The 13,670-nt window shown below is 36.5% G+C and overlaps 1 protein-coding gene across 1 annotated transcript in view; it reads right to left on the bottom strand.

The window, feature by feature from the left end:
- The window catches only part of RAD54B (RAD54 homolog B (S. cerevisiae)), a 54,573-nt gene extending 41,752 nt beyond the window's left edge, over positions 1–12,821 (bottom strand). Inside the window, exons 1-2 of the mRNA XM_004679725.2 lie at positions 12,687–12,821; positions 9,325–9,469 (exon numbers count right to left, since the gene is read on the bottom strand). Of these exons, the coding sequence (XP_004679782.1) occupies positions 9,325–9,469; positions 12,687–12,821 (280 nt within the window). The remainder of the gene's footprint in view (positions 1–9,324; positions 9,470–12,686) is intronic.
- Between the last annotated feature and the right edge of the window lie 849 nt (positions 12,822–13,670).

Genomic DNA, 13,670 nt, shown 5'->3' with positions numbered 1-13,670 from the left:
GAAAAACTAAAGATTTGAGTGGTGAATGTGGTGATTCCTAACAGAGCCTCTTAATCACGGTTTCTGAGCTGCAGTTCCCTTAAAAAATCTGCATAATGCTGGTCCTGCTGTCAATCAGGAATTGCATATCCTCTAGCTAGTTAGGTTACACCCTGATTCAGACACCACAGTAAAGCTAAGCTTCTCCATTTTACAGTCTACAGTAACCACTGCGTATTTTTTCAGTTATTTAAAAATAAATGTTTATTAAATACCAAATCCAAAAAGTGGCCCAAAAATTGGTTTTAAAGCAATGGATTATTCTGGCTATAATGTATGTGAAAATGCTAGTCTGGTTTTATTGTTCATAAAAATCACCATTCACAGTGAGAAACAGCATAATCATGTCTTAAGACTGAATACAACCAAATTGCATTTTCCATGAATATAAAATAGGAATTTTTTTTACACTATATCATGCAATTTGGACTATGAGAGGAAACAGTCTAGCCTTCTGAAGCCATTCTCTGTATTTAAAATAAATATATATTTTCTAATCCTTGTCTAAAAATTAATAACTAAGTCAAATAAACCAATTTTTCTTCTGGTATTTCCCTAGATAGGGAAAATGAATTAGAACACAAACAGTTCATTTCAATGAAACAGTTACTGAACACCCATCAAAAAATGCTCTCAGGTACTTTGCAAGCCCCCAAAACAAAAACGTTTTATTTATTCATGTATGTGTGTATATATGTATACACACACACACACATATGTCACCAAAGAACTACAATTCTTTAAAAAAGGGAAAAATATAAATTTCTAATTGCCTTGTTTTACATTCTTCAGTGTGGAAATTTATTTTACTGAACTCCCGTATGAGCAGGACAATGTGCTAGAATTTTAAATGTGTTATCTGTCAAGAAAAAAGTGAAAAATTGTTGGATGTTCAACAGAATGTCAGTTAGGTGTTGGTGTGGCTTACCATACTAGGGAGTCCATCAATCATTCTTTATCTTAGTTTTTCACTGTCTTTGAGCAGTTCAGTAAATTGTAGAAAATAGTAATGCAAATGACTGTGTTCATAAAGATGTTAATTAAAATTGACCCCTAACAACCTGACCATAAGGTAATCAAAATTATTATAGCTTTTCTATAGTTAAAAAGAACAAGGAAAGCAAAAACACAGTATATACTGTCTTTAGGTAATACTGTTATTTGGTGAAGATGTGCCCGATTTCAAGTTTCCCAAAGACCCCCAAGGAGCCAATTTCGATGCAAAGCACACAAGAGTCTTCATTGCAAGTTTGAGCCTGGGCTCCCAACATGCATGACCCAGCAGCCAAAGTTGAGAGCCCAGAGCTCAGGAAAGGCAGGGTTTTTATTACAGAAGAGGGGAGTTTTAGCTCAGCAGTACACTGATTGTTGGCACTGAACAAGGTTATCTTATCTTAACCAGGATGGTCTATACATGTAAGAAGTGACCTTCGCTACTCAGCCCACATACCTTAGGACATCTGGTGCTTTCCTGATATGTACTAGCTACTTGCCTATTTGCTAACTGGCTGTTGCTAATGGAATGAGCAAGATTAGGGCATTTACAGTTAAACTCGGTCTTGGTGCCTTGTTGATAACCAAAACTTGGGCATGGCTGGTTTAGAAGCATTCTGAAGCCTGTCATGGCGTCAGTTTGGCCTTTCAAAGAAATAGTTATTGTGTTAAGAAATAAAATATTAATGAAAAGCTGTTCAATCTGATTAATCAAGATAATGTGTACCAGAAATTATTTTTGTTCCTAATACTGGCAAAATTCTTAAAGATTTGAAATGTCAAGAGTGCATAGGTGCAGGATGCAGGATCAAGAGTACTAGAGTATGGTTGAAGCATATTAGAATAGTTCCCAAGGAAAGGGGAGGTTCCAGGTTCCCACCCTAAAAAGGGATGGAGCTGATCAGGGAAAAAAGCAAGAAAAGACTGAAAGAAAGAAGAAAGGAACTCAAGAAGAGGGCATGGAGAGGGCATATAGGGCAAAAAGACATGTGAAGAAGCTGAGCTTGCTTCATAGCCGTGGGCTTTTAACCAGTGACTTGAGGATCCTGGAAAGAGACACTTGAAAGAGAGGTGGGTGAGAGACCCATGGGGAACAATTACCTTGACTTAGTTTTGATATTGCTCCTTTCCTTCCAGATCTGCCTGGCCCCTTCTGCCCCTTTTCTACGATTCTCTACCAGAAGTTATCTTAGGCTTGTAGCAAGACTTTGTTCCTCAACGGTCCTGCTTTGGCCAACACTATTTGGCTGGTTATTTGCCCACATGGGGATAGGTAACTTTTGGGTGCTTGATATGGAAACTATTCTTTCTCTTTCTCTCTCCATTGCACACTAATTGTTTTTAAGTTCCTTTCCATTGAAGGGCTTACATATACTAGAGTATGTTTTGTCTTTAAGTGGTGGATGGCACAACCCATTTAGAGTAGGTAGATTTGGGGACTCCAGGGCACCCCTTCATCTACCTTACTGACCTCTCTCAGTTGAGGCTGCTCTCCTAAAACCGCCTGCCTATAACCATGCAGACCTCTCTCTGCAAACCTGTCCCTTTCGAGGCAGCTCTTCCTGCCCACTTGCACCTATGCAAGTGTCTTTTCCTCTCGTCTCTAATAAACTTTCTCTTTGAATATAACTGAGTCTCTGTCTCGAGAATCTCGCCGTGTGCCACTGAAAGGGGGTGCTCTGGTGAAATCTTTCCCAGAGTGAGGTAATATGGCATTTTAGGTGGTGATGTGGGAGTATCTATTAATATTTTACACCACAAAACCTTTTTAAAATTGCAGTAATTTTACTTCTCAGCATTTACCCTAGAAATGTACTCAAATACATACAAAAAGCAGTAATTCTCCTATCTCACCATTCTACATAATGAGATAGTATTGGTTTATTTGGAAGGCAATCAATCTAAAAGTGTACCATTTGAGGAGAAGTTATAATGAATAGAAATATATCAATACTATGATCTACGCTAGACAGCATTAAAATAACAGGTAGATTTCTGTACAATGACATAGAATAAGTTCCCAAACACATAGTAAACAAAAGAACAAGTAAAACAATAACATATCAACTTATAATCCTGTTATACTTACCAGGAAAACACTCAAGTTAAAATTTCTATAGGTAGACTCTTATGTATATATGCAAAATGTAGGTGATACATATGTATGAAAATTAAGTCCAGAAAAGTCTAGAACTCCACATCCAATACAGTAGTCAGGTGCCTCATTTAACTATTAAGCATTTTTTTTCTTTAACTATTGAGCATTTACAATGTGGTTAATGGGATTACAGAATTGAATTTTAAATTTTATTGAATTTTAATTAACTTAAACCTAAAAAAATTTTTTTATGATTTATTTATTTATGCATACAGAACTGGGGTACAAGCCAGAAAGGTGCAGGGGTGGTGAGAGGATTCACCAGAGACAGAGTGGGGAGCAGAACCTGCAGACTGACTAAGTACACTACTGATGGGAACAGCTAGCAGGTCAGGAGAGGGCTGTTGTGCCATGTAGATCACCTCCAGGGCTGGGGATTGAACTCATGCTGAAGTGGCTTTAGTTTCTTAGTGCTGTGCTTTAACCCGCTGTGCCCCCAGGGAGGGCCCTAAACCTAAAATTTTTAAGCTGAAGCAGTAGTTTTCAGTTCAATACAACTTTATTGTTTTGGTAGGATTACATTTTACTTAATCCTTGCACTGCATATGGATACTATTGCTTCTAATCTTACTGATGGAGGAAGGAATGCAGGGGGAGGCATAACAAGACTGAATCACACAAAGGGAACACGTAGAAGGGGCTAGTGCAGCTGACACACCCATAAAATCAAGATCCTCAGGCACCAATGCCCGGATGACTGGTGCCCAGGTAAAGATAAGGAAATGGAGATGGAGATGAAGCTCACTAGGGAACCTCCAGTCCTCTCAGGTTCTATTCAAAGCCAACAAACCTAGGCTCACAAGGAGTGAGCCCCTCCCAAAGAGAAGCTGCCTATATCAGGGCAGTCTCTCCACCAGCACGGGACAGAGCTCCACTGCTCACCTATGCCTATGCAGGTGCTTCTTTCACCAGCTCTCTCCCTCTGCAGGGCAGCAGTTTCCTGCCTGCCCGAGACCTGTACCATGCCGGGACTTCTATGCACTGACCTCTCTCAGTTGAGGCTGCTCTCCTAAAACCGCCTGCCTATAACCATGCAGACCTCTCTCTGCAAACCTGTCCCTTTCGAGGCAGCTCTTCCTGCCCACTTGCCCCTATGCAAGTGTCTTTTCCTCTCGTCTCTAATAAACTTTCTCTTTGAATATAACTGAGTCTCTGTCTCGAGAATCTCGCCGTGTGCCACTGAAAGGGGGTGCTCTGGTGAAATCTTTCCCAGAGTGAACCCAAGGACTCTAAACTCCAAAAGACATTATTACAGACAAAACTTCTTTGAGCAAATTTTACATAGACTCCTCTGAACTCTCTTCTCAACTAAGTCTTGGCTTTTGAGGCCTGCCAAGCTCAAATTAGAAAGAATCCTGCTAAACCAGTTTATCAAGAATCCCCCAACCTTGATACCTAGTCAAGTTCCTCTCCGAAATTTTTTTCATCCACTGACTCCTTCAGGCTTAAGTTGATCATAAACCCCTATTGTACTGGGAATGTACTTCAATCGCTCTCCCCTATTGTAACAGTCTTGAGTAAAGTCTTCTTTAACTTGCCCTGTATCATTTTTCTAATATTACACATAATTGCATCTTGACATCCTAACAAATGGATTCAATTTGAATAATTTGTTCCCTATTTACTGATGTAACAGTGTAATGAATTTATTATTCTTATGCAGAAAAATTACAGTAACAGTTTATGTAAACTGTAACTTATTAATCTGAGGTACTTCTTATTTTAATTATAATTAATTTCTACCTAAAAAATGTGCAAGCTTTTCATATTTAAAAAGTATACAAGTGACAAAAATCAAGTAGAGATATGAAAGCTAGTATTTTTATTGAAACAGAAAAAAAAAAACAGGAATAAGGCATATCACAAATTTCATGATGAAACCCAAATGTAATGTAATAGCAGAAAAACAGGAATAAGCTGCTTATTGAAAAAACAAAGTTTTAAGATAACAAAGTGGACAACATTAAGAGTCTATGTCATTTTGTGTGCACATGGTAAGAAGAACTAAGAAACTCCCCTGTTGGCCCAGGTGACCTGCCCAGGTCACCAGACATAAGTCACCTTATTACAAAAGCTTCTTAATCATAAGTAAAACCTAGATAAGTTAGTAATCACATATAACTGTCTCTTCTTTGAGACAGTTTTTCTGAAAATGCTAGTTTGCTGTTTTCTTGTCATAAGAAAATAATGTGCCCTTTGTGTATCCCACCTTGGTAGTATCTTTTATTTGATCCAGATACCCACCAAGTGACAAAAACATTGAGTTCAGTTACAATTTAATGATAAATTTCCTCTTAAGAGTCAAACAAAAATTAATGTTTAGTCACCTCAACTCAGAATTAAATGTACAGAAATATTTTTAAATAACTTGTAATAAGATCTGACCTTGCAACTTTGGTTAGTTGTAAAATGGCTTCATTTCTTGCACACAAACTCAATTTTAAGTGGCAAAAAATCTTTGAATTATGGAAATTTTGTTAGAAAATTATGGGAAAAGATATTATCTCTTAAATGAAAGGTGTTCAATTAAGCAAATTAACTGCCAATGAACTACAACACTAACATAGCAAATATCTACTGGTTTAAATTTTTTTAATTGTAAGTACTCTTTTTAAGACTTAAATAAATTCTGTAAAATAAGATATACTACTCTCTCAATATTTAGATAATATTTTATCTCAAAAGGTTTCCAAGATTACAAAGAAATGTCATCAATTCATTACCAAATACATACATAAATTCATGAACTTGTGGCATGTTGAAAATGTTCCAGAATTAGATAGAGGAGAAAGTACCTGTGTTTGTTACAGTGTAGTGAAAGAGAATCAGGTAAATAGATAAAACAATACAAGATAGTTTGGTTGAACTGTTTGAAGAAAAATTAATAATTTTATCTAAAAGTTCATCAAAATGAACAAAAAGGTAGGAAAGAACAAAAAGTATTTATTTCTCTTTCTAAAGAAAGAGCTCTGACTATAGGGAATTCTGGTATTCCCTCTATTAGTGTCCAAGGATTACTGTAACCAAGTATCACAAATTATATGGCTTACAACAATAGAATTTTTTTAATTATTATGGAGACCAAAAGTTCAAATCAAGGTGTTAAGAGGGCCATTCTCTCTCTCTGAAGGCTCTGGGAAAATCCTTCCTTATGTGTCTAGTTTGTAGTGGCTGCCAACAATCTTTGGTGCTCTTTAGCCTGCCGCAACTATATTACTTCAATTTCTGTTTCAGCATTCATATAGCCATTATCATAACTCTGTACTTTCATGTCTCTTTCCTCATAACCACACCAGCCACAGAATTTAAAGAACATCCTAATCCAGTATGCACACATCTCTGATTATCTACAAAGATCCTACTTCCAAATAAGGTCATATTCACAGATACCAGGATTCAGGAATTGAATATGTTTTTAAGGGAAGAATTCAACCCATGACATTTCCCCCACTCCTAGGCATTAGTTTTTGCAAACCCAAATGAAGGATACAGCAATAGATACAGCAATAGACCAAAAAAAAAAGACAAAAATGGGCCCTTCTATCAAAACCCTCAAAAGAGGAATAGTCCCTAAGTCATGGGCTGTCATTAGTGGTAGACCTACACCTTCGTTTTCAAACAAAAACTATTCTTGATCTGCAAGCGTGTAGGGTTATGAAGAGATTCAAAATGCACAGTGACGGTCAATGGAGCAAAATGTACTCATGAGAGCACTTTCATTTTAGAAAGAAACCAAACAAGCTAGCTTCAACAATAATGGTATTATTGATAAACTTGTTATTAAACATTGAGTTACTATTCTTGTTTGATGCGGTAATTACACTGCGGGTTATGGCAGAAAAAGCACTTATTTTTAAAAATGCGTGCCAAACTATTTAGAGGTGAAGTGGCATAATACCTTCAACTTACTTCCAGAAAATTTAAAAAAAGGCATTTCCCCACATAAGTGAGCGTGTGGGTACACACATGTGTGCACGTAAACACCCACACACAGAGCAGCAGATAATAAAGAGGCAAAATGCTAACAACTGTTAAATTTAGGATGATAACTGGATTATTCTTTCAGCTTCCTATATATAGGATATAATTTCAAAATAAAAAGGTGGAGGAAAATAACAATTAACTGGACTACATAGGCTTGCATCTCACTTTAAAGCAGATTAGATCTAGGATTTAAAACACATCAAAAAGTGAGTGTGTACTAATAGGTCTTTCATCTCCATACTTGTCTATAGACAACATTCCACTGTAACAATCCACCATAGAAAGAAAACTGTTTCTCACAATGTTCTTTTTCCCATTTAACTTCTCAGAATGAGAGGAAAAAGGAAATCAGGAGGTTGTACAAATTCCCCAATCTAGAGATTGCTGGTACAGTAAATTAACTCCTTCAACTTATTCTAACTCATAAATCCCTTCTCATGTTTTTAATAAAAAGAGTGAGAAAATATAGTGGAAAACAATTAAAAATTAAGTTACAAACTAATAACACAGTGTATTACTTTATATAGTCCAAATATATTCTCTGAAGAGACCAGTTACCATAATAAAAAGGAAAAGGTATAATGAATTACTAACTACCACAGATTTGACAGTAGAATAAAGTCTGAGAAAAACAGAATATTCACCTAACAAAGATGGAAGGAAAGAAAGAGGGGAGGAAGGCGGGAGGAAGGAAGAGAGAGAGGAAAGGGAGAACAGATACACTGCAGAAAGCAACGTGTCGGGGGCGGGGTGGGGTGAGTGGGAAAAAAAATCACCACTTTAACTCAGTTCAACAGTGGGGGAAAGGAGCATTGGCTAAATGTTTGGCTTTCTGTAGTATTATACCTTTATAATTCAATTTTAACAGACTTGAAGTTATCCCAGAGACTATAATAACGAATTTAACAAATTAACTCATTTTAAGTTCACCTTTCCAATTTGAGTAATTAACCCACCCCATGCCAGTTACCCTAGCAGGCAGGACAGCAAAGTCCTCTCTTTTAAAGTCAAAATAAACTGTTCTATGAAGTCATATAAGAATCTGATGCCTAGGGGTAAACCAACATTTCACCCACCACTGATAACCAGGGAACCAACTAAACTTTTAACTTTTAACCTAGCCTCATGTCTCCACAACATATTATTTTTTAATACTTATGTATTTTACATCATTTTCATTTTTGTGTATGTATGTTTGTATGCTTTCTCTCAGGTGTATTCCCCATAAAATTGCCACCACCAATTCATCTGTGAACCATCTTCACAGTCCCTTGTGCTCTTCCCTCCTGTTTTGACCCCTCAACCTCCCTCTCCCTTGTAGAATGTCTCTGATTTATAGTTGCCTGCTACTTTTGGGGTTTTTTAGTTAGTATTCTTATGGATTTTTCTTCCCTTTCTGGCTTATTTCACTGAGCATAATCCCTTCCATCTCCATTGATGTTGCTGCCAATGGTATGAGTTTTTCCACAACGCATTCTTCAGAAGTCAGAAGAAAGATTAAAACATTGACCTTTGCCCTCCTCAGCATACAAATAACCAACATTTCTTTAAGTTAACAGGGAACCAAAAGATTGAAAACCAGAAATTCCCTGTCAAGAATAATTACATTTTTACAATCAATGACTCATCATTTCTTTTCTTCTTCTATACATGGCATATAAACTGAACTCAAATTTGTTATTGTTAGAACAGTTTTCAGAATAAAATCTGTCAGACTTTTTCTTTGGTTGAATCCTCACTCTGATTACCTAAAAAACTCGTTGCCTGACTATCATTGAGACATATTTTAGTCAACATGTTTTTTTAATCAAATCTTTAAATTTATACTGGTACTTGTAGAAAAGACCATATTTCTTAAATCTAACAAATAACATCCATGTTATGGACAAATATGGTTGGGGCTCTAGCTGTACCACAATGTAGTGGGAGCTTGAGACTCAAGCCAGTAATTATCACTCCACAACCCTGCCCCAATAAGATACACACCTATTATAAGTACAAGATTTAAATTATGCTATTATTAATACAATTACGAAAGATAAATTATGACAGCAAAAAAATCTACAACTTCAATTATCAAAGTTAATTTAAATATTATAAATACAATTGGCAAAGTGTAAATAAATCAGATCAATAAATAACAGTCCTACCTGTACGAGATGGGTCCACTATTGCCAATGAAGATGCTTCAAAACAGTATTTTCCACTGTAACTATTCCCAAGATTAATTTTGCTACTACTTATTATTCCAGGATCATTTTGTGACTGGAGAAATGTATTCTTACTTGAAGCAACCTAAAAGAACAAGATACGCATTTTATCCGGAAATTAAATCTAATTTCCCATAGTTGCACAAAATAGATTCCTAATTTAAAATACAGCCACCAGGGCCCTCCCAGTTGGCGCAGCGGGTTAAAGAACAGCACTAAGAAGCCACTTCAGCATGAGTTCGATCCCTGCCTAGGAGGTGACCCACATGGCAAGGCAGACCTTTCATGACCTGCCTGCTGCTCCCCTCTGCATTGTACTTTGTTAGTCAGCCTGTTCTGCTCCCCACTTTGTCTCTGGTGAATCCTCTCACTGCCCATGCACCTCTGGCCTGTACCCCAGCAGTTCTATATGCATAAATAAATAAATCTTTAAAATGTAGCCACCAGTTTCTATTTGTTTTCCTCCCTCAAATTTGACTCATTTACTTAACTATTAATATATCATTTTGGAGGTACATTTTCATACCGCTATATATGCACATGCTTTCTCTGTATCTAAAAATGCTGGAAGGGGTACACATGCAGAAGACAGGGTGCACTATTAGAGAACTATAGGAGCAGAGTTGCAGAATGATAATTACTGGCTTGAGCCTGAAGCTCCCAATATATTGTGGAACAGCTAGAGCCCCGACCAGCATGGAGAAGATGGCTGGGTCACCTATATCTCCTCAACCTGTGGCTGGAATATTCAAAACACCTATTACCCATCTTCCAGGGCTAACACTGAGACAGCACTTTCATTACCCAGAGTTAAAACTCCTGTTAATAGGAGCAAATGCCCTGGAATAAGGCTCTGTACAGAAAAGACAAGAAAACAACACCCACCTGGCTTATGACCCCTTATCAACTATAAGCCATGCCCAAAACTGTATCCAGTGCTCAAGCATGGCCTAGAATGGAAGCTGACACAAGAAACATTTAGATACAAAAGCTGGCTTAAAGGAGGTAACCACTGCAGGTACCCATCATACAACTCCAGAAGCCTGGAAACTTAATGGTTACTAGAGGTGACCCTTCAATACCCAACCAACCAGTTTCCATTCTACCTATTACTCTTTAGCCCTATCTGTTATCTATCAACTCAATAGATGCGAAGGTAAAAGTCAAAAAGTTTGTCCTATTACAATCAACAAAAGCAAAAAGCAAAGAGACAAAAGAACATACTACAAACACTGGAGAAAAAATAATCCTGAGAGGAGCCTCAACCCAAAAAGCGTTGAATATGCCTGAAACATTATTCAGGTAACAATTTTAAAAATGACAGATACAATTAGAGATAAGAAATTTAAAAAATACTAAATCAAATTAAAAAATATAATTGAGGGCCTCAACAACAAATACAAGCAATGAAGTGTAATAATGAATTCAAAAGCACAATGCTGAAGAAGACAAAAATGGAATAATAAAGAGAAAAAAATTGATTACAAAAATGAAAATAGTGCAAGAACCCTTTGGGATAACTTAAAGAGAAATAGTATCCATAGCATGGTGGTCACAAAAGAAGAAAAAGAGGGAGGCTTAGAAAATTTTTTTTTTTTATTTTTTTTTTTTTTAAAGATTTATTTATTTGTGCATACAGAACTGGGGTATAGGCCAGAGGCTCAGGGGCGGTGAGAGGCGTCACCAGAGACAGAGTGGGGAACAGAACAAGCAGATCGACGAAGTACACTGCTGAGGGGAGCAGCGGGTGGGTCAGGAGAGGTCTGCCACACCATGTGGTCACCTCCGGGGTAGGCAGGAATCGAACTCATGCGGCAGCGGCTTTAAATTCTCAGTGCTGTGCTTTAACCTGCTGCGCCACCAGGGAGGGCCTAGAAAATTTTTTTTAAAGATGGGGCCCTCCCCGGTGGTGCAACAGGTTAAAAGCACAGCAATAGGAAGCCAGCCACAGCCACTTTAGCACAAGTTCCATCCCTCGCTAGAGAGGTGACCCACATAGCACAGCATACCTCTCCTGCCTCCTCTCTTCTCCCCTCAGCAGTATACTTCAGTGGGTCCACCTGTTCTGCTCCCCACTCTGTCTCTAGTGAATCCTCTTATCCCAAGACCGCTGGCCCACACCCCAGTTCTGTATGCATGCATGAATAAAGATAAATCTTTAAAAAAAGAAAATTCCAAATAAACAACTTAATATTTTACCTGAAGCAATATCAAAAATAATAAACAAGACCTAAAGTTAGTAAAAGGAAAGCAGAAATAAAAATAAGGGCAGAAACAAATGAAACAGAATATAATACAATGAATACAATATTTAATGATAAAAAACTGAAAGCTCTCCCTTTATGATCAAGAACGAAACAAGATGTCCAATGTTACCACTTCTGTTTAATTCAGCATTAGAGGTTTTAACTTGGGCAATCAGACAACAACAGAAATAAAAGAAATTCAGTTTGGAAATTAAGAAGTAAAACTATCAATATTTACATACAACATGATATACAGAAAACCCTAAAGACCACAAAAAGCTATAAAAAAATGAATCAGCAAGGTGGCAGGTTACAAAAGCAACTTTGAAAGTGTTGCATTTTTATATACAATGAACAAGAAAATAAATCCATTCATAATTTACTCAAAAAAACTAAATACTTAAAAATTAACGACAACAGTAAAGGACCTACACAATGAAAAATAAAAGATGTTATTAAAAGTTTGGCTCATAACATAAGGAGATGGAAAGACATTCCATGCTCTGAGATGAGAAGAATCAATATGGTCAAAATAACTACTCTACCAAAAGTAATATATAAATTTAACACAATGCAAATCATAACACCAACAATTTTCTTCAAAGAAATTGAAATAAAACTATTAAAATTTACATGAAATCATAAAAGTCCTCACATAGCAAAAGCAATCCTGAGGAATAAGAGAAAAAGGAAGTACCATGTTACTTTCAATTTTACTTTAATGCAGCAATAATTTTTTTAAAATATGGCATTGGCATAAAAATAGACACATGGATAAATGGAACAGTATCAAAAGCCAGAAAAAAAAATACAAAACAAAAATAAAATAAAAATAAAAATAAAAGAACACTGATTAGAATAATTTATTTTTACAAGAATCCTCACCTCTTCCTTCACAGAAGTATTTTTACTGTTACAAAAGTTTGTTTTATATACCAAGTTGTGCAACATCCCTTTATAAAAAACTAATCACTATTCTAAAGTTTTGGAAGGTTATCAGATATTGAAAATTCCTACAGACAATAAGAACTGATAACTACTTTTTTTTTTTTTTACCTCAAATACTTTTATATCTGCACTCTGTTTCATACTGTCTTCCTTCAGGCCTGGATTACTTCTTCCTGGTGGTATAAACTTCGGTTTTTTGAAGGGATTCTCCTGCAACTGACTTGGTGCTGCTGACCGCCTCATATTCAGCAGTACTGACCTAAAAAAATACCCCAAACAAAATTGTTCAGTTTACTTTACCACCACTACAACAACATCTGAGTCAAAACTACAGTTTTCCAAACTAGTCACATTCTCTTTTCCTCTAAGAGGTCTTTCAGCAAACGTTCTTCAATACAGTGCTAGAAATGCCTTTTCTTATTTCTCTTTGACTGGTTAGTTCCACCTTACCCTTCAGAATTCTTAACTATGAATCCTTTTCACTTCTTCCCCAAAGTCTAAATTCCTATGTGTATACAACCCAACCACAGTTCATGCTGTAATAAAAATGCTATCTAGTCAATTAAGAGAAAGATAAATCATACACTAGGAAAAATTATCTGTAAGACACATATGATAAAGGGCTGTTCTCCAAAATATACAAAACTAACAATAATAAAAACTGATTTTAAAATAGACCAAACACCTTAATATCTCACCAAAGAAGATACAGATGATAAATAAGCATATGAAACCATGTTCCGCATCATGTCATCAGGGACAAGATACTACCACACACCTATTAGATTTGCCAAACTCCAGTATACTGGTAACACAAACTGCAACAGGAATTCTCATTCATTACTGGAACGAATGTGAAGTGGTACAGTTTGGAAGATAGTTTAACAGTGTCTTACAAAACTAAACATACTCTGCAATATGATCCAGCGACTCCTTGGTTATCACTCAAAGCAATCAAAAATTGATGTGCATACAAACAATCTACACACAGATGTTTACAGTAACTTTATTCACAACTGCCAATACTGAAAAGATACCAAGATGTCCTTTACCAGTAAATGGATTAACTGTGGTACATCGAGACAATGGGAT

Source organism: Condylura cristata, unplaced genomic scaffold (assembly GCF_000260355.1).
Source record: "Condylura cristata isolate star-nosed mole 26May11 unplaced genomic scaffold, ConCri1.0 scaffold00009, whole genome shotgun sequence".
Taxonomy (NCBI): Eukaryota; Metazoa; Chordata; class Mammalia; order Eulipotyphla; family Talpidae; genus Condylura; species Condylura cristata.
Note: the sequence above shows the minus strand (reverse complement) of the source record. Positions and strands in the feature narration are given on the sequence as shown.